The 25662-nt window shown below is 45.4% G+C and overlaps 2 protein-coding genes across 3 annotated transcripts; both read left to right on the forward strand.

Moving 5' to 3' along the window:
• The first annotated feature begins 4682 nt into the window (after positions 1-4682).
• NSUN4 (NOP2/Sun RNA methyltransferase 4) lies at positions 4683-24080 on the forward strand. Of its 2 annotated transcripts, none has more exons than XM_070405041.1 (6): positions 4683-4798; positions 8567-8910; positions 13948-14102; positions 16770-16930; positions 20605-20729; positions 21326-24080. In XM_070405041.1, the coding sequence occupies exons 1-6, from the start codon at positions 4706-4708 to the stop codon at positions 21600-21602; spliced, it is 1155 nt and encodes a 384-aa protein (XP_070261142.1). In that variant the 5' UTR covers positions 4683-4705; the 3' UTR covers positions 21603-24080. The 2 variants fall into 2 exon arrangements, with proteins under 2 accessions (XP_070261142.1, XP_070261143.1); XM_070405042.1 differs by lacking the exon at positions 4683-4798 and adding an exon at positions 7903-8048.
• Positions 5222-7696, forward strand: LOC139003325 (sperm head and tail associated protein-like). The gene has a single exon (XM_070405040.1). It carries the CDS (start codon positions 5222-5224, stop codon positions 7694-7696), a length of 2475 nt encoding a protein of 824 aa, XP_070261141.1.
• Positions 24081-25662: the final 1582 nt, after the last annotated feature.

Consider the following 25662-nt stretch of genomic DNA (forward strand, 5'->3'; position numbering starts at 1 on the left):
GGATATTCTAATGACCAATCAATGTTTTTAAAAGTTACTTAACCTCATTTGTAAGCACAGAAATACAAACTCAAACCATAATAAGAAACAATTTTATATTCTTAAATGACAAAATAATGAAAAAGTCTGACAATAGCAAGTGTTGGCAAGAATATAGAACATCAGAGACTCTCCTGAACTGCTGATGAAAACATAAATTATTAAGATAATTTTGAAATTATTTGACATTATCTAGTAAAGTTAAACATACACATACCCTATAATACAGGAATTTTACTCTTTGGTGCACATAAGCACAAAGAGACGTGTTCAAGAATTTTATAGCAGTATTAGAGGCTCAGTGAACAAAATTTGTGCACTGGGGGGGTGGGGAAAGGGGGTTCCTAGCCTGGCCTGCGCCCTTTTGCAGTCTGGGAGTCCTCAGAGGATGTCTGGCTGACAGCTTAGGCCCGCTCCCCGGGGGCCTAAGCCAGGGGGAGTGGGCCTAAGCCTGGAGTTGGACATCCTTAATGCTGCTGTGGAGGCGGGAGAGGCTCCTGCACACTGCTGCTGTGCTTGCCAGCCATGCGCCTGGCTTCTGGCTGAGCAGCACTCCCGCTGTGGGATTGGGCTGAAACCAGCTCTCCAACATCCCCCGAGGTGTCCCAGATTGCCAGAGGGCGCAAGCTAGGCTGAGGATTGGGGCTGGGAAGAGACCAGGGAGGTTGGCCAGCTGGGGAGGGACCACGGGAGGGCTCCAGGGTGTGTCCGGCCTGTCTTGCTCAGTTCTGATAGGCTGGACCCCAGCATCAAGCTAACCTACCAGTCTACCAGTCGGAGTGTCTGCCCTCCTGGTGGTCAGTGCACATCACAGCAAGCAGTTGAGCAGCCTTAGCATATCATTAGCATATTATGCTTTGATTAGTTTAACAGCTGACTGGTCGACCAGGCATTTAGCATATTAGGCTTTTATTATATAGGATTATTCATTATAGTTCCAGATCAGAAATAGCACAAAAGTACACAAACAGTAGAATGAGTTAATACATGGTAGAATGTTTTTGTAGCAGAGTGATGAATCTCACAATTATAATTTTGAGCACACGTAACCAACACACACACACACACACACACACATGCACGCGTGCACACACACCGCAGTGCATGATTACATTTCTATGAAAATTAAAAAACAAGCAACAAACTATACCGATGGAAGTAAGTATAGAGATTATTGCTAACAGATATTAAGGAACCCACTATAATGAGTAATTTAATTTCCTAGAGCTGCCATAACAAAACAACACAGGCTTAAACAACAAAAGTTTAGTTAATCAAAACTCTGGAGGCAGAAGTTCAAGATCAAGGTATTGGCAGGGTTTGTTTCTTCTGAGACCTCTCTCCTTGGCTTATAGAGAGCTCTTTTCTTCCCATGTCTTCACCTGGTCTTCTGTGCATTTTGTGTCCTAATTTCCTCTTCTTATAATGATACCATTCAACTGTTTTTGTAGCAGTAAAGAAGCCACAGTAAATGAAGAGTGTAAAAGTATTTCAAAAACAAGCTGTAGGCTGAATTTGGCTTGTGGCTCTAGTTTGATGCCCCCTGTTATAGACATTAAACAATAGAATATTCTGAACTTTATGGGAAGAAATTCAACAGTTTAGAGCAGAACAAATTATTTAAAAGACTCAAATTGTCAAAACTGGTACAAGAAGAATTAGAAAATTAAAATAGCCCTGCCCTGGTAGGGTGACTCATTTGATTGGAGCATCATCCTGTACACCAAAAGGTTGTGGGTTCAATTCCCAGTCAGGGCACATACTTGTTAAGGATTCAATCCCTGGTTGGGGTGCATACAGGAGGCAAACAATCAATATTTCTCTGTCACGTCAATATTTCTCTCTCTCCATCCTCCTCTAAAAATAAATAAAAACATATCTTGGAATTTAGATTTAAAAAATTGAAATAGCCCTATATCAGGTTTTCTCAACCTCAGCACTATTGACATTTTGGTCTGGATAATTATTTGTGTGTGTGTGTGGCGGGGGGGGGGGGGGGGGGGGGGGGACGGGGGGCGGGGAGGGGGGAGGACTCTCCTGTGTATTATAGGGTTTTCAGCAGTATCTACCCACTGTAAGAAATACCACTCAGTTACAACAACCCAAAATATTGCCAGATGTTACCAACTGTCCTTTACAGAAGGGGTAAAATCACTTCTGGTTGAAACCAGAATACTATACTAAGAAATTTTTTTTTTTTTTTTTTTTTTTTTTTTGGATTTCAAACAATTTACTTGCATCTTAGAACTAAAACCTAAAAATATTGAAAGCAATACAAAAAGTCCAACATTCAATAACATAAAATTGACACTGGCATCTAATCATAAATTACCAGGCATACAAATAAACAGCAAAACATATTTCAACACCAAGAGAGAAAAAAAACAAGACACAGAGCTAGATATGAAACTTCAATACAATCAGCAAATGAGACATTAAAATGACCTTGTGTGCGTACATGCATAACCCATGGTATACTAAGAAATTTAATTCAGCCAAAACCGGTTTGGCTCAGTGGATAGAGCGTTGGCCTGGGACTGAAAGGTCCCGGGTTCGATTCCGGTCAAGGGCATGTACGTTGGTTGCGGGCACACCCCCAGTAGGAGGTGTGCAGGAGGCAGCTAGTCGATGTTTCTCTCTCATCGGTGTTTCTAACTCTCTATCCTCCTCTCTTCCTCTCTGTAAAAAATCAATAAAATATATTAAAAAAAAAGAAATTTAATTCATAATGAAAAAACCATCCTGGGTGCTCCTTCATTGTAATGTTGATTGACTTTATATTGATTAGACTATCTTACAACTTTGTAGATAGAGGTTAACTTATAGAAAAACCAATGACAATGTTAATCAATAATTATTGTCTGAGAGCAATGCAAATGACTCCCATCCATAGTAATGAGCATGAATTTTGCCCAGCAGAGATGGAATTGATTTCCATCTGGTAGAAGAGATAATTCTAAATATTATAGTTTATTACTTAATATGATATTAATCATTTTGCTACTATTAGCAAATTCATTTCAGCATTCAGATAATCTAAATCTCTGAAACTCAAATTCTTATTTGAACAAGTACTACCATCTTACTAGCTCCCTCATTATTTAGGATAATAATGGATGAGTAGTTTATTATGATGAAGAAAATCTTTGGCATGTGTTCATTTTATATTTGTACTAGAGGCCTGGCTAGTGATCAGGGCTGATCTGGGTCTTCCTGCTGTCAGCCAGGGCCTTCCTTCGTTCCACGCTGCCCCCTGGTGGTCAGCACATGTCATAGCGAGCACTTGAACTCTTGATGTCCTGGTGGAACAATTTGCATACTAGGCTTTTATATATACAGATGAGTTATGTTTTTCACCTTTTTAATTGACTTTATTGGGGTGACATTGGTTAATAAAATTATATAGGATTCAGATGTACAATTCTATAACACATCATCTGTATATTGTATCATGTGTTCACCATCCCAAGTCAGGTCTCCCATCACCATTTATATCACCCTCTTCTACCTCTCCCCCTTCCCTCTGATAATCACCATACTGTTGTGTGTCTATGAGGTTGTTTTTTGTTTTTGTTTTTTTGGTTCATCGCTTCACCAGTGGGGCAATGCTCCTCCTCTCTGACAGCTGTCAGTCTTTTCTATTTTGTTTGTTAATTTATTTTGTCCATTAGATTCCACATGAGTGGAATTATGGTTCGTGTCTTTCTCTGGCTGACTTATTTCACTTAGTTTCATGCTTTCCAGGACCATCCATGCTGTTGCAAAGGGTAAGATTTCCTTCTTGGGTTTTTTTAAGGGCATAGTAGTATTCTGTTGTGTAAATGTACCACAGCTTTTTTATCCACTCATCTACTGATGAACACTTGGGCTGCTTCCGAATCTTGGCTATTGTAAATAATGCTGCAATGAACATAGGGAGTGCATGTTTTTCACCCTTTGGAAATGATAACTTGCCCTGGCTGGTGTGGCTCAGTTGGTTGAGCATCTTCCCATGCACCAAAAGGTTGCTGGTTCATTTCCTGGTCAGGGCACGGGCCCAGGTTGTGGGGTCTGAGCCCCAGTAGGAGGTGTGCAGGAGACAGCTGATCGATGTTTTTCTCTTTCTACCCCTCTGCCTTCCTCTCTCTCTAAAATCAGTAAAAATATATTTAAAAGAAGAAGAAATAACTTTGCAGGCTATAAGAAAATAAATACATATTAGGTGGTAATAAGTTATAAGAATAAAAGTAGGGTAAGAGCACAGCTATTGACTGGTGGTGTAGTGTGTACTATTAAATATGGGGCCAATCAACCAGCAAGTCCTGTGCTTTCTCTCTTTTAATTATAAGTGGGACCTAACCCCTTCAGTACCAACTGCTAGCTCCCAGGCCTCCCTGACACCCCCTTCTGGGATGAGGACTGCACGGAGTCTCTCCCAATGCACCAAGCATCCAGGCGGAGCCAGCATTCCGAGCGAGTAGTTGCTCTGGTCCAGCATCCTCAAGGGAACCTTGGATGGTCCAGCATCCTCAAAAGAACCCTGGAGGGGCCCGTTGGCCCCTGAGAGTCCGGGTGGGCGGAGCCTCCGTCAGCCCCGCCCCCTACGGCGGAGCGGCGCGCACCACCTCGGAACGCCGGCGTCTCGCGCTGCAGTTCCGGTCGGAACTACCCGGCGGGGCACGCTGACATGGCTGCGCTGGTAGTGAGCGGGGCTCGGCACCTGCTGAGGCGAGCGGACTTCGCGAAGGTCCTGCGGAGACACCGACATAAGAAGAAATGGGTAAGGGCCAGCCGGAAGCCGAGGAGGGGACGGTAACTGCGGCCCCCGGCGGCCGCCCCCCGGGAAACTTGCCGTGAGGTTCGTCACTCCCGCCCACTGGGGCGCCCTTGGCCTCTTTCCCCGCCCCTCAGGGGGCGTCACTAGCCCCTCCCTCTCACGTCTGTGCTGTCCGCGCCCGGGTCTTTTGTCCGCCTTTTTATTTCGCCTCTAGGCCTCGACTCCCCCTCGTGTTCCGTCTGCAGCCTCCCGTCTCAGCCTCTGTCACTGACGTCATCACCGCCGCCCTCATTCTTCCAGTTACGTCACGGCCTCTTGTTCCCGGCGCTCGGTCATCTTCCCCGGGACGCCCGCTGTCCCTTCCACGTCCCTTCCTCCCTTATCCTTTCCCGCCCTCTCTCCCCCTCCCCCCTCCCCCCTCCCCACATGACTTTCTCTCCTTTCCGGGTAGACTTTTCAGCCCGGCCGCCCGCACCCGTCGAAAAAGGCCCTAGCAGCTTCCCCTTTCTTCCTGGGTCCCCGCCGCCCTCCGGAAAAGGACTCTCCCCCTTCCTCACCCTCGAGCTGCCTCTGGGGCCCAGGAAAGGTTACAGCGATCCCCCTGCCCATCCCGCCAGCCCTTCCCCAAACCGGGGCAAAGGGTGCATCAACTCCACTCACCCTCCGGGTTCCCCCCATTTCCCCAGAGACCCCTTCTCTGACCTCACCTGCGGCCCTGGGATTTCTTCCGACAGGGGCCTGCCCGGTTCCCTGCCGGAACCGGTTCCCTCCCGGCCCCCACCGCCCCTCTTCCCACCCCCACAGCCTCCCCTACGCCTGGCGAGATGTTCCTTTGAACCCTGTTTGCCCCTCCTCGGAAGGCAACCCTGCCGCGAGCCTGTCTACTGGGGTTCACCCCCTCCAAGCCCTTGTTTTGGCCGATTCAGGCTCAGGGGGTCACCCCCTCCCCATCCGCAGAGCCCCTATTGCAGCCTGATGAGTCCCCCGAGAATACCGTGGCCCGGCCCCAGAAGCCCTTACATGGACCAGAGCCCCTACCTCTGTTACTCTGTGCAGTATCCTGCAGCCCTGGTCACATGCCCGGTGACTGGCCCCGTGATTTCCCCGTACCTTGCTCACCGGCCCATGGAATACAGACCAATAATTTACCCACCCGTTTCTCACGGGGTTTTGCACGTCTCGCGGATCTCCCCTCTGTACCCTACCTGGTCCTCAGGGAGAAGTTACAACGATTCTCCTTCAGCATCTTCCCCGCCCGCTGGCCAGCTTTACCTGGGTCATCTGAGGCCTCCAGACTCTCCTAAACCTCAACCCCAGCTTGACCCACCCCTGGAGAAAAATTATTGTGGCTCCCTGTTTTCCCAGGCAAATGCGCCCGGCTGTCCTCGCTCTCCTCAAGAGGACTCCCATCACTATTCCCATCTTCCCCCAGAGGGGCCCGTGTCTACCCCTGGGAGTCCCTATTGTGGCAACCCTTTACCAGTCGGGATGATTGATGCTTCTTGCTCACCCCAGTCCCAGGCTTCTAGGAAGCCTTGCTTAGAGTCCGTTTCCTCCTGGGAGACTAATGGGAACTCGTACCTTGTTTCTGGCACCCCGATTTCTGGTTCCCCCTCTTCCGAGGAGCCACCTCTTCCCCAGTCTGCGCAGTATCCTAATTCTGCCTTCTCTTTCCCTTCACCCCTGGGCAACCAGTTTATATCTCCACCGCAGTCACCTCCCCGTAGAAGCTATAATGAACCCTCTCTCCTTACCCCAGTTTATCCCCAAGTGAAATCCCCCAGATCTCCAGAGTTAAAACAGCCATGTGCTCCCTGCAGCCCTGACCAGTACACTCCTTCTGATCAACCCAAGCCCCCTGAGGATAGCACCTCTCCTCCACTTCCCTCCCACCCTTGTGGTCTCTCTGATCCTTCTTGTTCCATCACAACTTGTTCAAATTCCTGCCCCCAAACACTTCCCCAAGGGGCTGTCTTACCTACTCTGGTCCCTAGAAACCTGAAAACTGTTAACCCCACTTCACTTCCCCCCCGCCTTCCTTGTGATTCTATCTTACCTAATGTTTATGCTCAGAGCTACCCCCATGGACCACCTCTGGGAACCCCTTGCAATACCCATAAATATTCTGTGGTTCCCTCCACCCCTAATCCCTGCCCACTCTCTGGTTCCATGGGGCCCCCTCAGTGTCCTAACCAGCCCATGGTGCCTCCTTGTGGCACTTACGGCACTCCTCGGGGCCCACCCCAACCCCCTCGACAGCCTGTAGGACCTCCATGTTCTACCCACATCTATTCATTTATCCCTTTAAGAACACCTTTTGACCCCCAGAGTTTACCCATTGCCCCCCGACCCTGCGGCCACCCTGCTACTACGCCCTGTGGCCTCCACGTATACTCTGTGGCTTCTCAAGGCTCTTGCAAAGAGCCCCCCCAGATACCCTACAGCTCTCCATTGCCTTCATCCACGAGTTTCAGCTGTAGTAGCAATATTCCCAGCTGCAGTTCAACTGTTATAATTAATGAATGCCAGAGTAGTGACAACCAGAACAAGAATACCCACCAAAGCAGAAGTCGGAGCCAGTGTGAGAATCCCAACCCTCTTAGCAGAAGTCGGAGTAAAAGCAAGTGTCGCCATCTTAGCAGAAATCAGAGCCTGACCAATTGCTCCAACCAAAGCTTAAATGAGGATCAGAGTGAGAATCTTCAACTTGCTATATTTCAAAGACAGAGTGAGAGTCCCCAATATAGAAAAAGTCAAGGTCCAAACAAGAGTTCCCACCATCTCAAAAGGCAGGGCAAGAGCCAAAACAAGAGTTCCCACCATCTCCAAAGGCAGGGCAAGTGCAAAAGCTCCCATCACAGCAGGAGCCGGAGCAAGAGTCCCCACTGTAATAAGAAATGAGAGCCAAGAGCAAGAGTTCTGACCAAACCAGAAATCCAGGCCAAAGCAAAATTCACAGACAGGAACAGGACTGCCAGCCATAGTAACACTCAGCTGTGGCAATCAGGACCAACTTATGGACTCCTCAGTAGATATCTTCATTTTCCTTTTAATCTACTTTTATGCTCGTCAAGCCTGACTGATGTCCCTCTCTGCTACTCCCATAGAAGTCATCCTAGAAGTTCCCAGTTTGGTTTGAACCCCAAAGTTTCAATGAACTCTCCTTTTCCTACCTTCCTGGGGTCTGGAAACTCTCCAAAATTACCCTCCACCCTGTGATCGCATTATGGTTTTTGCCACTGCATAACCTTAGGTAAGTACCCTTATCTCCATCAAATGTGGAAGATTGATGTTTTTGTATCCCACTGAACTATCTGTTGTGCTCACATAAGCTAGGAGACATGAAAGTGCTTTAGAAAATGGAAGGGCTAGTCAGAGAGAAAGGGTCTTGCTTTTCAGCCTGATACTTTCCCCAAGGGCTCCATAATTTCTTCCAATCTTCTGTAGATTTTCCTCGAGTCCTCTTCTGAGCTCTCATTCTCTTAAGTTCCTCTTACTCCATCCAAGGCCTGGAGGAGTGCCCCTTTCTTGGTGACCCCTACATGCTATTGTGAGAACTACAGCTTCCTTTCCCTCACACCCCTGAGATAGACCAGCTCCTTAGTACTTTTCTCTCCCACACTTCTCTGGCTGGCAGAAGGGTCCAAAGGCAGGAGTGGGCACTAACTGGATCCACATTATCTCTAGAGATCTGATTTATTGCTGGGGTCGGGCAGTAGGGGATAGAGAGGTAAGACTGGAAGACAAATAAGTCTGTTCTTTCCCTTGTAGGCTGCCACAGAGCCCAAATTTCCTGCCACTCGCCTGGCTCTGCAGAATTTTGACATGACCTACGGTGTGCAATTTGGAGATCTTTGGCCATCGATCCGGGTCAGTCTTCTCTCAGAGCAGAAGTATGGTGCACTGGTCAATAACTTTGCTGCCTGCGATCATGTGAGTGATGAACTGGAGCAGCTGCATGCCAGAGACTTTGTGAATAAAGCCCACTTCCATGGGGAACTGGAGCCTGAGAATGGCCAAACGGCAGCTCCATCCCCCGCTTCCTGGGCCTGCAGTCCAAACCTTCGATGCTTCACTTTCACCAGAGGGGATGTCAGCCGTTTCCCTCCTGCCAGGTAGTATCTGGAGCCATGGCTGGGGCTGTCTTGAGTGTCTGCTGGAAGAGACCAAGCTTTTGCCATCTTTAATAGAGATCATAATATTGCTAGTATTTACTGAGTGCTTATACATGTTAGCCTTTTTCCTAAGTGCTGCACATATGTGATCTCCTTTTGTTCTGTTAACAGCCCTCAGAGGTAATATTATTTTTCTTCTTTACATTTGAGGAAACAGGTGCAGAGAAGTTGAATTCCTTATTTGCTTTAGGTCCCTTAGATAGTAAGTGATACAACAAATAGATTCTGGTGGTCTGACACCAGGAACCTGGTCTTTGAACCTCCTCTGATCTACTGCCTCCTACAGAAAGCAACCACTTCTGACTTGAGCATTTACTACATCCTCTCCAGTTAAAATTTGTGTTATTTACAACTGCTTTCTTATAATCACCCATTAAAGTGAGTAGGACAAGTAACCTCATGGTACCAAAGAAGAAGAGGGACTTGCCCAGGAAACAGGGTTTGCACAGAGTTAGTACTCCAGGAAAAAGAAAGGAAAGCTTCTGGTCTTCTGATTCAATGCTCAGATGTGTATGAAGTTGAATGGAAAAGAAACTAATCAAATGCTAAATTGTGCTTTACAAATTGAGAAAAGAACAGATTAGGGTTAGTTGTAGAATGTGGAATTCATCTTTGAAGGATTGATTCATTCAATCAACAAATTTTTATTGTATACCAAGTGCCAGGCATTCTTTTTTCTTTTTTTCTTACAAACCCTTGTGTCGAGGGCTGACTTTCAATAGATCACAGTGAGGGAGCTGGTCTGCTACATACGAATCCCCAACCAGAAGCAAGTTGTCCCAGGCATTCTTGTGCCTGGATTATGGATGCACAAGCCCTCATGGAGCTAACAGTCTAGTGAGGAAGACAGTTATTAAAACACTACTTATGGCCCTGGCCAGGTAGCTCAGTTGGTTAGAGTGTTGTCCCAATATGCCAAGGTTGCAGGTTCGATCCCCTGTCAGGGCACATACAAGAATCAACCAATGAATGTGTAAATAAGCAGAACAACAAATTGATGTCTCTCTCAAATCAATAAATAAAGAAAAACAAAATAAAAATAAATTAAAAAAAAAAACTCCACTATTTATGATTTTGATAAGTACTACAAAGGAAAAGTGCAAGATGTTATAATTAGGAGATATAACCCAGTCTTTTCTGAGGGTGTTAAATTTAAGTTAAGACCTGAAAACAGTAGGAATTAAAGCTGGTGACATGGGTAAGAGTCTAAATATGAGGCTACTACAGCAGGCAAGAGCCAGATTATAAAGGTATTATAGGTAATATGGGATTTTGGACTTTTTCTCTAAGGGTAAAAGGGAACTATGAAAGGTTTTAAGCTGGTGAATGATATGACCATATTTGAATTTTTAAAATATCATTTTGGCTGATGCATGGGAAACATTGGAGAGGGGCAAGGCTAGAAATGCGGATGTAAATTAGGAGGCTTTTGCAATAGGCCTAGCAACTGGCTTGAAGGAAGACTGTATTCTTAAGAGTAGTAAGAGCTTGGCCAGCATGGCTCAGTGGTTGAGCGTTGACCTGTGAACCAAGAGGTCACGGTTCGATTCCTGGTCAAGGCCATGCCCGGGTTGTGAGCTCGAACCCCAGTGTGGGGTGTGCAGGAGGCAGCTGATAATGATTCTCTCTCATCATTGATGTTTCTGTCTCTCCCTCTTCCTTCCTCTCTGAAAACAATAAAAAAAATAACTTTTTAATAAAAGAGTAGTAAGAAATGAGGCTGGAAAAGTATGTGTAGGCCATGTGCGGGAATCTTGGATGTCAGGAGCTTGTAGGTTGGAGAAAGGAAATTTTTTTCTGGTGGCCCAGTGTTGCTTAAAAATAGCTGAAATTGCCAGGGCTGGGTGGCTTCATACTATGTGCCCTTTAGTACATACTGCTGTAAATTGCCAAGATCTGTTTTAGAGAACCACCAGAAAGGGTTTCTGAGTAGAAGAGAAGAATAATGCACAGTATGGGCTTTGGAGTCAAGAAAACCTATATTTACCTCCTGCCTTCATCATTTATGAGACATGTGGCATTGAATAACTAGAGTTCACTATGTGCCAGCTGCTTTTCTAAGCATTTGACTTATATTAATTTCTTTACTCCTTACAATAATCCTATCTGGTGAGTATTGTTTTTATAGATGAGGATATTGAGGCACAGACAAGTTGAGTATTTGCTGAAGGCCACACAGCTAATGAGCAACTGGGCTGAATTTGAGATCCAGGCAGACTGGCTCTCGAATTTGGGTTCTCTTCATAGGGTTGAAAATTAATGAAATTATACATGTTAAACACCTAGTTCAATATAGCCCTAATAAGTACTATATCTTACTATTGACGTATTCTCATCAAAGCTATGCTTCAGGAAGATTATTTTATTATTATTATTATTATTTTAGAGTGACAGTTTATTTTACTTTTTTAATCCTCACCCAAGGATATTTTTCCATTGATTTTTTTAGAGAGGTTGGAAGAGAGAGGAAAAGATAGAGAGAAACATCGATATGAGAGAAACACATCGATTGATTGCCTCCTGCACGCGCCCCACCAGGCGCCGGACCCGGACCCGGGCCGGGGAGGAGCCTGCAGCCTTCACTGGTATTGAACCCAGGACCCTTCGGTCCACAGGCTGATGCTCTATCCACTGAGCCAAACTGGCTAGGGCTTTAGGAAGATCATTTTAGTCACTATGGTGGTGAGTGCATAGATTGGAGTAAGTTTGGAGACCAATTTGGAGGCATTGGCTTTAGGCAGAACCATGGAGTAAAGAAGAACCGTGTAGTTTCCTAAGTTGTCTCAGGTGCTCTGCTGCCACTCAGGGAGGACACCTTGAGAGTAGTTGGGGAAGCAACTATATGACTTAGTTGGCATTTTTTTCCTTCTTGTCTTAATGGGCTCTCCGTAAATCAAGGGAATCTTAACTTCTCTGGAGTTCAAAGATGTATTCAGGGAGTCCAGGAAACTCCTGAAATTGTCTGAAAAGTTGTACTTTTTTTTTGGAAAAGCCACTGTAGCTTTTAGCAGATTTTCAAAATTGTCTGTGAACTAAAAAGGTTAAGGAGTGATGCTTCTAAAGGAAGGAACTTGAGGAGAATGGGTTTTGTGGGCCAGTGCTGGTGTGTTAGCAATTCTATGCTTTTCTCAGATATTTCAATTTTCTTCTCATTCTCCTTTGTGAGGCATGAGGTACACAGTTTCACAGACAGTCCAAGCATGATTTGACTTAAAATATCCCATCGTAGCCCTAGCCAGTTTGGCTCAGTGGATAGAGCGTCATCCTGTGGACTGAAGGATCCCGGGTCTGATGCTGGTCAAGGTCATATGCCTGGGTTGTGGCCTTGATCCCCAGTGGGGGGCATGCAGGAGGCAGCCAGTCAGTGATTCTCTCTCATCGATGTTTCTATCTCTCTCTCCCTCTGTCAATTGATTCTCTCTGAATCACTAAAAATACTTTTTTTAAAATCCCATTCTGGCTTGAGCCTGAATGCGAGAGGTGTCACAATTTCACGACTGGGGATTTGTAGCTGTTGTAGCTTACTCTCAGTGGTGCTACCTATGTCTTATGTCTTGTCATATATTTCTCCCAGAGCCTTCCTGTCAGGGCACCAGGACCAGGTTTCTGTGTCCTTGAGTCTGTTTCCAGTGGCTGTCATGCTGAGCTGTGTCTCAGGCAGGGGAATGGGGAATGGCTGTACCACCTTATGACAACTAGCGTGGGAGTGAGGAGTCCTTCTGTGACTGTTGGATTGTTGTCTTTTGTCCCTTGGTACCCACACCATTGCTGCCTCTCTTCATGCCTTGTCAGCTCTCACTTGGACTCTTGTAATAGCCTTTTCACTAATATTTCTAATTTGTTCTTTCTAGCCCACCTAGCTTTCTAAAACTCTACCTAGATGATCAGACACATACTTTTCCTTAAGCTTTTGGTATCTGCCTACAAGTTGTAGTCCAAACTCGTTAGCAAAGGGTTTAAGACCTTTTCCAACCTGGCTTCCATCTGCTTTCCAATCTCAGTGTCATGCACCTTGTATTTCTACTATACCAGATTATCAGATTATCACTGCTTCTGAAAAAGCTATGAGTTTGCATGCTTCTGTTCCTTTGTGTCTTCATTTTTATTCAGCTTGGAATGCTTCTCTTCCTTTTTTTTTTTTTGGTATTATGGTTACTTTTCTTTTTTTAATTAATTTATTGAGGTGACGTTGGTTAATAAAATTACATAGATTTCAGGTATACAATTTCTGTAATATATTATCTGTATATTGTGTTTGTCACCCCAAGTCAAGTCTCTTTCCATCCTTTTTTCTTTATTTTGTATATTTTTTACCTGATGAAGGAATGGGCCTTCATCAGGCCTAACTCAGGACTCCAACAGGCACAAGTGATGGCACTCTTCTCTGAGCCTAAAAAGTACTTTGTATCTCAATAAAACTGGGTTCCTACTATATGCCAGGCACTGTTTCAGTTTATGATAAACAAAGCAGGCAAAATTCCTTCCCTCATTCTAATAGGGAGGGATAGAGGAGAAACACATACACACATCTGTATATATAAAGTGAATAGTAAGTGTTTTAAAGAAAAATAATGCAAGATAGAGAGCTAGAAGGTGATTTCTATTTTTAGATAGAGTAGTCAGGGAATACCAGTGCCTTTTGATGAAGTAACTTGTGAGGAGAGATCTGAAGAAGTGAGGAAACAAATGAGGGATATTTGGGAGTGTTGCAGGTAGAAGGAGCAGGCATGGCTTAATTAACAAATAGAAAGATGGCTAGTGGGGCTGGATTAGAGAGGATTGAACTGTTGTAAAAGGATTACTCTGGCTGCTGTGTAAATGAGTAGGTGAGTGAGTAAATAAGTGAGTGTGGGTCTGAGAAATGAGTTGTTGCTGAGTAGAGCTTAATAACCCCTGAGGAAATGGACTTGGTGACCTTGACTCCCATTGGATCTTCTGACTTGTAATTTGACAATAAGGTGCTCTTCTCTCTTCCAGGCTTGGCAGCCTAGGTGTCATGGACTACTACCTGATGGATGCTGCCTCCTTGCTGCCTGTCCTGGCCCTTGGCCTGCAGCCCGGCGACACGGTGCTTGACTTATGTGCAGCCCCCGGGGGGAAGACACTAGCATTGCTTCAGACTGGCTGTTGCCGTAAGTCAGAGGACTGGTGTCTTGGGTAGCGAGAGCTCTCTACTTCACCCAGTCAGGGGCACACTGAATATGATGTCTTTGGTCCTAAGGTCAGAGGGGGGATAGTGCTTGCTGGTGTATTTTTTCTGTTGTTGATTATTTCCGCTATTTCTCTATCAGTTGGCCAAGGAAGATTGCCAAGCAGAGCAAGGTCTCTGAAGGCAGATTAAAGTAATGCCCTAGTCCCGTGGTCGGCAGACTGCGGCTTGTGAGCCACATGCGGCTCTTTGGCCCCTTGAGTGTGCCTCTTCCTAAGCCTTAGGAGTACCCTAATTAAGTTAATAACAGTGTACCTACCTATATAGTTTAAGTTTAAAAAATTTGGCTCTCAAAAGAAATTTCAATCGTCGTACTGTTGATATTTGGCTCTGTTGACTAATGAGTTTGCCAACCACTGCCCTAGTCAGTCTACCATATGATACTTTCACCCCTATTTACTTCATCTCTAAGATAGTTGCCAGCTAAAGCAATAAGATCTGGCTGCAGTGAACCTTTATAGCAGGGGTGGAGAACCTTTTTTATGCCAAGGGCCATTCAGATATTTATAACATCATTGGTGGGCCATACAAAATTATCACCTTAAAAATTAGCCTGCTATATTTGGGCAAACATTTAATTTACTCACCTCTAATGCCTTAGTGGGGCCAGACCAAATGATTTCACGGGCCTTATAGGGCCTGTGGGACGTTCCCCACCCCTGCTTTATAGCTTTATGTTATTCTTCCCCAGGCTTTATGTGCTTCAGCCATATCCTACTACTCTGTTGCCCAAATTAGCCTCCCTCCTTTGTTCATGTTATGTTTTCTCTCTAGAATACTCCTACCCGATCCCTTTTAACTTTCAAGCCTCAGCTCAAGTGTGCCACCTCCTGGAAGTCTTTCCTCATGACCTCTACTGGCCAGTTGAGAAGTGATGCTCTGTCTCCTATGTGCCCAATCCTGGGCATCACCCTTGCAACTGTTAGCACATTATTAGCCTTGCATCAGAGCTGTACCGGTATGCATTTTCTCACTCTTCAGAATTATTAACTCCTTGGGAACAGGCCCAAGTCTTACCATTTTAGTAGTGTAGCCTAGGCTGGGCCTTGTGAACTATGTGTTCACTTCAGCCATTCACTGGCCTACATCCTGCCTTAAATAGGCAGCATTTTCTCCTTAAGGACCTGACAAATATCCACAAAGGGGCTGTGATTTTCACACTCACCCTGGCGCTCAGGCAGGCTTGTCTTGCAATATGCCCTACCTTTTTGTTGGGCCTGGACCCTTCTTTTTCAGTTCTCATCAGACAACTTGTACAGTATGCATTAGCTTCCAGCCTCACGACAGACCCCATGGATGATTCTAGAGAGGCACCACATTTGATCTCAGCCTTCTGGAAGTCCAGAGGGAAAGGAGAAAAGACATTGATATAGCATAATGAGGTCAATGCCAGAGAGCCCAGCCTGTGTGTTGAGCTGTGCTGATCTTACTGAGTGATGTGGAAATCCATCAGAAGAGGGATGGAAACAAGTAGGGTTGCTTGGAAGAGGAGGAACTTGAACTAAGAGAAGCAAGAAGGGCCAAGGAGACGTACTTGAGAGTTGCTCTTCGGTGTGCTGAATTACCAGCAACTCACCTTCATCTCAGCAATTCCTTGATCTCAGGGAAACAGGAATTTCAGTGCCAGAAGGGAACTTAAAGTTTACCTAGTCCGGCCCTCATATTTTATGGAGGGGGAGATTGAGCCATTGAGAGATTAAATAACTTAACCTTTTATATAAGCTGAAGGTCGAGACAGAATAGGACTCAGCTTTTCTGTTCTCAGTTCATATCCAACTGCAAATTCCTCTTGAGCAGAGAATACAATTTTTACTTCCTTGATCTCCTCAAAAACTGGGACCACATTTCCTTGTGAGAATACTAAACTGTTTTATGGTAGTGACCATTCCCATTAGATAAGGTATGCACTCTCTAGTTCCCCCTTCCCAATTAAATTTATTGCGGTAACCTTCGTTAATAACATTACAGTATATAGATTTTAGGTGTATATTATACTTTCATATTTGTATACTCTATTGTGTGCTCACCACCCAAAGTCTAGTTTTCTTCTGTTGCCATACATTCACTCTCTAGTTCTTAACCACACTTCCCACCTCCATTTCTCTCCTTGACTCTGAGGCCAGGTATCAATTGCCATTTATCAGCAAGCTTGCAGTTAATACTTTTTCTTATTGAAGAACCAAGAGCAAAGTGGAATATTTATTGAACTTGTGTCTGTTACAAAAGGGAAAATGAAAGATAGATGGTGAATCAATTAGGATTAGGGTTGGTCATATACAATAGAAAGCTCAACTAGCTTAATGAAGAAGTTTACTTCTCTCTTACATGAGAGAAGTTGGGATATAAGCAGTCCAGGGCTGGTATGGAGGCTCCACAATCACCAGGGACAACCTATTTTATTGTTGACTTTAGCACCATTGCTTGTGGGATGTTTTGTTGGGCCATGACCTTTGAAGTTCCTTTATTTCCAGAGGCATAAAATGTCCGTACTACCAAAAGCCATCTATAGATGCAGTGCAATCCCTATCAAGATTCCAATGGCATTTTTTACAGAAGTAAAAAAACAATCCTCAAATTTATGTTCCTACAGGCAATCTTGCTGCCAATGATCTCTCCACTTCCCGAACAGGCAGACTTCATAAGGTCCTTCACAGCTATGTACCTCAAGATGTTAGGGATAAAAGTCGAGTTCGAGTCACCTCATGGGATGGCAGGAAGTGGGGAGAACTGGAAGGGGACACCTATGACCGGGTGAGTGATTCCTATCCTGGGATATTCAGCCAGCCAAATCTGGCCTCCTCATCCTGACACCAGGCCCTGGGCAGTAGGATTGAACCCTACATGTTTGAGCATATAAGGTCAGCTCTCCATGGGTATTTGGAGAAAACAATCATTTACAGAATTGTCAGTTTAGCTTACATGACTGGCTACTACTATCTTCATTAGAGACTGCAGCAAAAACAAGTTTGAACCTGACTGAGTATAAAAAATGTATATTAGGCTTATTTTATTTTTCAACTTGGTTGCTCAGAAACCCTTAAATTTCTTGCTTCCTTAGTAGATCTCTAATGATTTCAGATAGGTATTTTAAATATTTTGTTAAGCATTTCTAGTTGTTCCAGCTTGAGGGCTGGTTTGCAACAAGCTATTCTACCTTGAATAGGATTGAGAAAACATGATTTTGTTTATCAGCTTACTAGAGGCCTGGTGCACGAAATTCGTGCGGGGCGGGGGGGGCGTCCCCTCAGCCCAGCCTGCACCCTGTCCAATCTGGGACCCCTTGGAGGATGTCCGACTGCCAGTTTAGGTCTGATCCTGGGGATCGGGCCTAAACTGGCAGTCGGACATCCCTCTCACAATCCTGGACTGCTGGCTCCTCATCACTCCGCCTGCCTGGTCACCTAACTGCCCCCCTGACACCCCCACCGGCCTGATCACCCCTAACTGGCCCCCCCTGCTGCTGGCGAGGTTGCCCCCAACTACCCCCTCCCTGCCGGCCTGGTCGCTCCTAACTGTCACCCCTACCGGCCTGGTTGCCCCTCACTGCCCCCCCTGCCAGCTTTAATCGCCCCCAACTGCCCCCCCCCCCCCCCCGCTGGCCTGGTCGCCCCCAACTGCCCCCCCTGCTGGCCTGGTTGGCCCATGCAGCCTGCTGTTCAGTCGTTTGGTCATCCCTTACTAACCCCCCTGCTGGCCTGGTTGTACCACACAGCCTGCTTATTCAGTCGTTTGGACGTCCCTCAGTAACCCCCCTGCCGGCCTGGTCGCCCCACGCATCCTGCTTGTTCAGTCGTTTGGTCGTCCCTCAAAACTCACCTGCTGGCCTGGTCATAGGCAGCCATCTTGTGAGGGCATGAGGGTTAATTTGCATATTACCTCTTTATTATATAGGATAGGATGATCATTCCCAAGTTAATTATAGAGCCCTAGTTAATTAGAGGATTTGCATTCCTCTAGCAAGGAACCTGCATTTCTTTTTCCCAGGTGTTTGGAGGATCTGTTAACCCAGGACCATTAATTATTCTGTGTGGGATTTCCTGGATCATGCAGGCATTCTGGATTTGAACCTTCTATCTTAGTCATTAAAAATTCTCAGGGAGATTTTTTTTTTTCTTTTTGTCCAGAGTTAAGCGAAAACAGACAAGTTCTCTTGTCCATTGTGGGCTGATTTTTTTTTCTAGTTTATTCTTTGATTGACTGTGTAGCCCTTTGAGGATTTTGGCTTTGTTATGGATTTCCATCCCAATTCCCTACCTCAAATGGGCCCAGTGCCCTGTTTTCTGGTGTTTTTTTGTTTGTTTGTTTTTTGTGGGTTTTTTTGGTGTGCTTGTGTTGGTTACTAGGGATCTGATAAAAGATAGAAGCCATTGGCTTCAGCTCCGGCATGCCTCCCTAGATCTGTGCTCCTACATTTAAAAAAAATATATATTTTTATTGATTTCAGAGAGGAAGGGAGAGGGAGGGAGAGATAGAATCATTGATTGGCTGCCTCCTGCATGCCCCCCACTGAGGACCAAGCCCGAAACCCAGGCATGTGCCCTTGACTGGAATTGAGTCTGGGACCCTTAAGTCTGCAGGCCAACGCTCTATCCACTGAGCCAAACCAGCTAGGGCCTACTTTTTTTATTTTTAAACTCTCACCTGTGGATATGTTTATTGATTTTAGAGAGAGAAGAAGGAAGAGAGAAACATTGATGCGAAAGAGTAACATCGATTGGTTGCCTCCTGTACATGCTCTGACCAGGACTGAAACAGAAACCTAGGTATGTGCCCTGACCCGGAATCAAACCCACAACCTTTTTGGTATACATGACAACACTCCAGCCAACTGAGCCACCCAGCCGGGGCTATGCTACTTTTTCTTTGATGTTTGAGGATTTCTCTAATTTTATTTTTAATCCTTACCTGAGGCGTGAGGATATTTTCTCCATTGATTTTTAGAGAGAGTGGAAGGAAGGGGGGAGGGAGGGGGAGAGAGAGAGAGAGAAACATTGATGTGAGAGAAACACGTCAATTGGTTGTCTCTGCAACTGAGGTATGTGCCCTTGACTGGGAATCAAACCTGTGAACATCAGTCTGAAGGCCGATGCTCTAACCACTGAGAAAAACTGCCAGAGCTATTTTATCCAGTCTTTAGGTGTTTTGTATTGCAAGGGTTTTCAGGACATCTAGTTCACTACATTGCTGGAAACAGAATTATTACTTTCTTCTGTGATGTGTTTTCTAAACATCCCAGTGGCCCTTCTCTGGGCATCCTTATTTAATGTTGCTTTTTCCTGCGAAGGCCAGCCCTCTCATAGTTCTTGAGATATGGGACTCTATGTATTGTGTCAATTCATGCAGCCTAGGAAAACATCGAAGTATTGAACACTGGGTCATTATTAATTTACTTGGAGTTTCTGTTTAGTTAAAAATGAACATATCTTTTCCTAGATGAATTTATTTTTTTGAAATATAAACGATGAACAATTAAACATTTTTCTTTTTGGTTTTGTTTCTAGTGCCTAGCCCAGGGTAGGCTCTTAGTAAATGAATGATTTTACATTTTTCACTTTAAAACTTTTCATATCAGATATAACATTGTTTTAGCATAAGATTTTTTAAAAAAAATTATTGATTTTAGAGAGAGGACAGGAGGAAGGGAGAGAGAAACATTGTTTGTTGTTCCATTTATTTATTCATTCATTGGTTGATTCTTGTGTGTGCCCTGAACTGGGGATTGAACCTACAACCTTGGTGAATTGGGACAACACTAACCAACTGAGCTACCTGGTCAGGGTAACATAAGATATTATAAATCCTGCCCTGACCGGTTTGGCTCAGTGGATGGAGCGTCGGCCTGCGGACTGAAGGGTTCCAGGTTCGATTCCGGTCAAGGGCATGTACCTTGGTTGTGGGCACATCCCCAGTAGGGAGTGTGCAGGAGGCAGCTGATCGATGTTTCTCTCTTATCGATGTTTCTAACTCTCTATCCCTCTCCCTTCCTCTCTGTAAAAAATAATAAAGTATATTTTTTAAAAAGAAGATATTATAAATCCTGATCCTATTATTGAGTATATTAGTTACCCCCTGGGCACTGTATGATCTGTAAATTGGATGATTTTATTCAAATAGTTAAGGACTGAACCAAGGACAGAGCTTTGAAGCACTAAAGACTTCTTGTAGGTTGATATCAATTATGTAATTATAGCTATTTGTGTGTTGGTTTTATTTATTTTTTACCAGCCATGGGTATACCTAAACATACTGTTTTCCCACTCAATATTTCACAATTGTCTATTGGGTTAAAATGAGAAGTTTTGTTAGCTACTCTGCAATGGAAGCATTGGCAGAGGGAGCTCTCTGCATACCCCCCAGATCAGGGACCTAAAATAGCCCTCGCCTTAAGGAGCTCTAATACTTTACCTTTTAACACTGCTGGGCAGGTGCTGGTGGATGTGCCCTGTACCACAGACCGCCACTCCCTTCATGAGGAGGAGAACAACATTTTTCAGCGGTCGAGAAAGAAAGAGCGGCAGATGTTACCTATGCTGCAGGTGCAGCTTCTTGCGTGAGTGATAGATTTACATACACCCAGGACTTTGTGCCAGAATGCTCTGGGGGTCTGGTTACCTGGGGGACTGGAAGCTCTTGCCAAGACCATCACCCATAGAAGGGTCTTCTGTCTGAGGACCTGCCTAAAGGAGACAGACATCAAGAGGATATTACTTCTCTGGACCATAAAAACCCTATGTAGTAGGATATGCATAGTATGGTCGGCTACATAGATTCACTTACTGGTGTGTCCGCTTATCTCCATGCTAGTCCCAGTATCAGTAAGTAGCTCAAGTTTGAAGCATAGTTAGTGAGGTCAAGATTCTGTAGGACTGGGGTAAAGACTCAATCCATAGCCAGCATCAGGGTTTGGTTCATAACTAGAGCCACAGCTCGGGGTCATTTCAAGAAGGCTTCGAGAGGAGAGCTCATGGAATAAGGTTGGGTTGCTCTCTGCCTTGAGAATGACTTTTCATTGTGGAAGAGACTTCAGAGGCTAACACAGCCACCCATTCCACAGTAGACACCTCTATCCATGCTTCTAGCTCTTTCTGTTGTTGCCCTGCTTCTGGGAAGCTCACTAGTCACTGTTTTGTCTCTTTCTGGTTTCAGGGCTGGACTTCTTGCCACAAAACCAGGAGGCTACGTTGTCTATTCCACCTGCTCACTCTCACACTTACAGAACGAGTATGTGGTTCAAGGTGCCATCGAGCTCCTGGCCAATCAGTATAACATCGAAGTTCGGGTGGAAGATCTGACTCACTTCAGAAAGCTTTTCATGGACACGTTCTCTTTTTTCCCATCCTGCCATGTTGGGGAGCTGGTAATCCCGAACCTCATGGCCAATTTTGGGCCTATGTACTTTTGCAAAATGTGTAGACTGACATAGCATCACCCTGTTCTTGGAGCCCTGGTGTGTGAAGACAAAGGGTGTACTTCCAAGGAGGCACCGGAAACTGAGACCATTGGCAAAGATGCACTCTGGGTCCTATCTCCATCGTGTTCAAGTCTTTCTATAGATAGTTTTTAGCAGTAGGAAGTAGGAGTTTTTCTGTCCTGCTGTCCAATTGTGGAGCATCAGCAGGTTTCTAACTCACTTATTATACTCCACCTCCCACTTTCCATCTCTAAGCCTATACTAAACGTTCTGCTCTATTGGGGGCTTAAGAGGAGGAGCCAGTGAGCAGGCCCACAGTTTATACTGTAAACTTGGGAAGAAGCATTTAGTCAATAAAATTGTTGAAGCTCCAAAGAGCTGAGGCTGTGATTGGGGGCCTCATATTAATCCAAGTACTGTTAGTTCTACTTGTACCAGCTGCTGCTCCTGAGCACTAGCTCCTAGGTGGCTCAGTGTCTGGTTACAGAGCCCCTCTTACACTTGAGGTGAGGTCTGCATGATCAGTCTTGAGCAGTCGGTGGGCCAAAACAAGGCTCCCTAGTTTCTCCATATGGCCTATGATCTAATGTAAGAAACAAGTAACTAAAAATGTTAAGCCACTGCAATCTGCTTACTTAAATTGAGAAAGCTCTTCTGAGCTGAATAATTCCAGCTATTCCTCCTGCTCTCAACAGCACTGCTGCCCAATTGTGGCTGGGGAAGTGTCTTTGCCACAGGGTTGTGTTACTCTTTTGTGTGTCTCTTCTGTTGTTCATTCCTCTAGCAAGTATTCCTTGAGTTCATGTATGACAGGTAGCCAGGGAGATGCTGGAGATGTAGTAACTGGGATTGAGGGGGATAATGAGGCCTCATCCTTGGGAATGGCAGTGCTCCTCCTTTGCCTTCTGAGCACCTAGGAATCTCCTAATATCTTATTATGTTCTGTTTTATTCCCCTTGTTCCTGGTCTGTGGCTGAGTTCTGCTGCCATTTGTTTGACCCACCCCAAATCACTCAAGAGCTCTTTCTTCAGCATCATAGGGACTCACCTCACACAGTGTGTTTACTATTTGCATGTCAATTATGTTATTACTAGATGCCTGGTGCACTAAATTCATGCAGGGGGGCGGCATCATCCCTCAGCCTGGCCTGCCCCCGCCCCCCCAGTCTGGGACCCCTCACGGATGTCCTATGGACAGCTTAGGCCCCCTCCCTGTGGGAGGGGACTGGTCAATCAGGTATATAAGTACTTTCTGGAGGCAGCATGGACTCCTTCCTTATTTCTTTCCTCTGTGGTTGGAGAACAGGGGACTAAAAGGTGGAGACAGAACTGTGGCTGGGCCTGGGGCGTTTGTAGGCAGCGGAAAGAGGGAGAGGGCTGGGGAAAGTCTAGACACATTTCCTTTGATTGTCCTCCCTTCCTCAGGGCCCCTCCCTCCATTTTTTCCTTCTCATGATGGGTGCTCGGACCGACTGGAGCCCAGTGATGGTGGTGTTCAGCCCCCTCACTTCTCAACTGAACATACAGCCAAGTGGGACTGTTTTCAAGTGACTAAAGTGCTGGGAATCCACAGCTCCCAGCCTCTCCCCTCTTGGTTTCCTTTTTGGGTTGGTTGCAAAGTTCACCAAGACACAGAAGCAGCTCTGCCCTGGCAGTTCTGCACTGCTCCCTGCCCAGGCCCCACCGGGCACTTTTCCTCAAGTCTCCAGGCCCACAGTCTGCACTTAGGGAGGCCGCCTGGAGCCCATTCCCCCTGGGCAGTGGGGCAGAGGGACTAGCTTGGAGAGCTGGAGGAAGATGGCAGAGTAACAGTTTGGATGAACTGGCGCCTGCTCAGCCAGACCTAAGCCCGGCTGAGGTACCCTCCCTGCACCCAGCGCCCTCCCTGTTCCACCACTGAGGGCGGGAGCAGCTCGCCTGTGACACTCTGGTCCCTGCCAGCTAGGCAGGCAGGCGGCAGCACAGATGGTGCAGTGGTGGACATGAGCCTCCTCTCCCTGCCTGGAGCACAGGGTGGGGTCCGTGGCTCAGAGGCAGGCTCGGGGCAGGGCACACAGCGCTAGCAGGCTGGGCAGTCTGCACGCCCACTCTGGCTCCAGCCCGCTGGGCACCCGCTAAGGAGCAGCAGCAGTGCAGCACCCCTCAGCGAGGCCCTGCGCCCCTCACAGCTGCCCCCTGGGCACTGCATGGAGACACTACTGAGCCACTGTCCAGCCCAGGACCTGCGGGAGCTGGGGTGGACTTAGGCTTGGCCGGCTGTCCCTGTCCCTGCCCATCAGTTGGGAGCAGCCTACACCTCCGAGGCAGCTTGATGTTAGCACTTGACTTCTGCCCCCGTCCCTGCCCACCAGCTTCTGCCTGGTCGTGACTCGGACACCATTAGGATCAAATTAGCATATTACCTCTTTATTATATAGGATTGTAACTTTAGCACAAATAAGGCAATACCTTAATGACAAGGATATTAAAAATTGCTTGTGGTCACATGTAGCTATTGCTTTTTTAATTAATTTTATTTTTTTCTGAAAAACTGGTCCTTGTGCAGAAAGGGTGCATATTTTTAGTTCTTCCCACTAATCCTTTCTCTTCCTCTTCTGTCACTCTATTTGCTCTTTATGCTAGTCCTTATTTGGATATTAGAGGTACCAGCTGAGAAAGATTTTAGGTGAGGTTAAGCCTTCTCCTTTCTTGGGATTTGCATTATAACTGAGGTCCCTGGAAGACCTTCCACACTCAAAATCCTGGTGCATCTAGGAAGATGGATCTCTAGGGAGCAGGATCATAATTAGCTTCTTGTGTGGTATGTGCTCCTGCCTGTTCTTTACTCAGCTACCTGGCCTTCTGCCCTTGGCCTCCTGGGGTGTGCAAGTTGTGCTGGTTGAAAGCAAAGCAGTGATAATCCAAGATGAGAGGGTTTTCTGCCCCTGGAGTCCAAGTCTAATTGGAGACAGAGATACCCAAGTAAGAAAAGCAGAGAAGTACTTTTAAAAAGAGTTTATCTCCTGTAACTGAATAGTAACCTACTCTACAACCCAACCCAGTTATTCTAGTACTTGGGATAAATCCAAGAGAAATGCATAAATGTACACTGGGAGACATGTACAAGAACGTTTATAGCAGCCCTGATCTCAGAAATCCAAATGCCTATGAACAAGAGTGGACAAACTGGAATATTCACACAATGGAATATTATACAGCTGTCAAAACAAATGAACTACAGTGAAATATAGTATGGATGAATCTTAGCAATAAAATATTTAAAAAATGTAGTCCCAAAAGATTAAATGTAGCATGGTGCCCTTTAAAAAAAGTAACATGATGCCCTTATTTGTTATTTACATACAATATAATTTATTAACCAGTTAATTGCCACATGTCCAAAATGGAAACCATCCCCACACGCCACAATATTTTTTTTTGTTTTTGTTTTTGTTTTTTATATATTTTATTGATTTTTTACAGAGAGGAAGGGAGAGAGATAGATAGTTAGAAACATTGATGGGAGAGAAACATCGACCAGCTGCCTCCTGCACATCTCCCACGGGGGATGTGCCCGCAACCCAGGTACATGCCCTTGACCGGAATCGAACCTGGGACCCTTCAGTCCGCAGGCCGACGCTCTATCCACTGAGCCAAACTGGTTTTGGCACGCCACAATATTTTGAATTAATTTTAAAAAATCAATTTGCAATGAATATTATAAAAATAAACATTACAATTTGGGTGTTCTTGAATATTTTCAGTTGGACATTCTCACGAAAAATTTTTTTAAAGTTAGTCTGTAGACGTTTATGGCAGGGAAATGGTTAATTTTAAATGTATTGCTTAATAGCACTTGGTAATTGTACATAATAGATCAAAATATAGAAAATAATTTCCATCATCACCATCAAAATATGGAAAATAATTTCATCTCCTAAAAAGTTACCTTGCGCTCCTTTGCCCTGAATTACCTTTCCCCAATCCCTGGTCCCAGGGAATCATTGGTGTGCTTTCTGTCACTATAGTTTTGCCTATGTTACTGGACTGAAGGAGTCCTTTTGCCTGTTAGCATCAAAACCAAATAAGACAT

This window comes from Myotis yumanensis, unplaced genomic scaffold (genome assembly GCF_028538775.1).
Source record: "Myotis yumanensis isolate MYYU_CA2020_CCGP unplaced genomic scaffold, mMyoYum1.0.hap1 SCAF_2, whole genome shotgun sequence".
NCBI lineage: Eukaryota > Metazoa > Chordata > Mammalia > Chiroptera > Vespertilionidae > Myotis > Myotis yumanensis.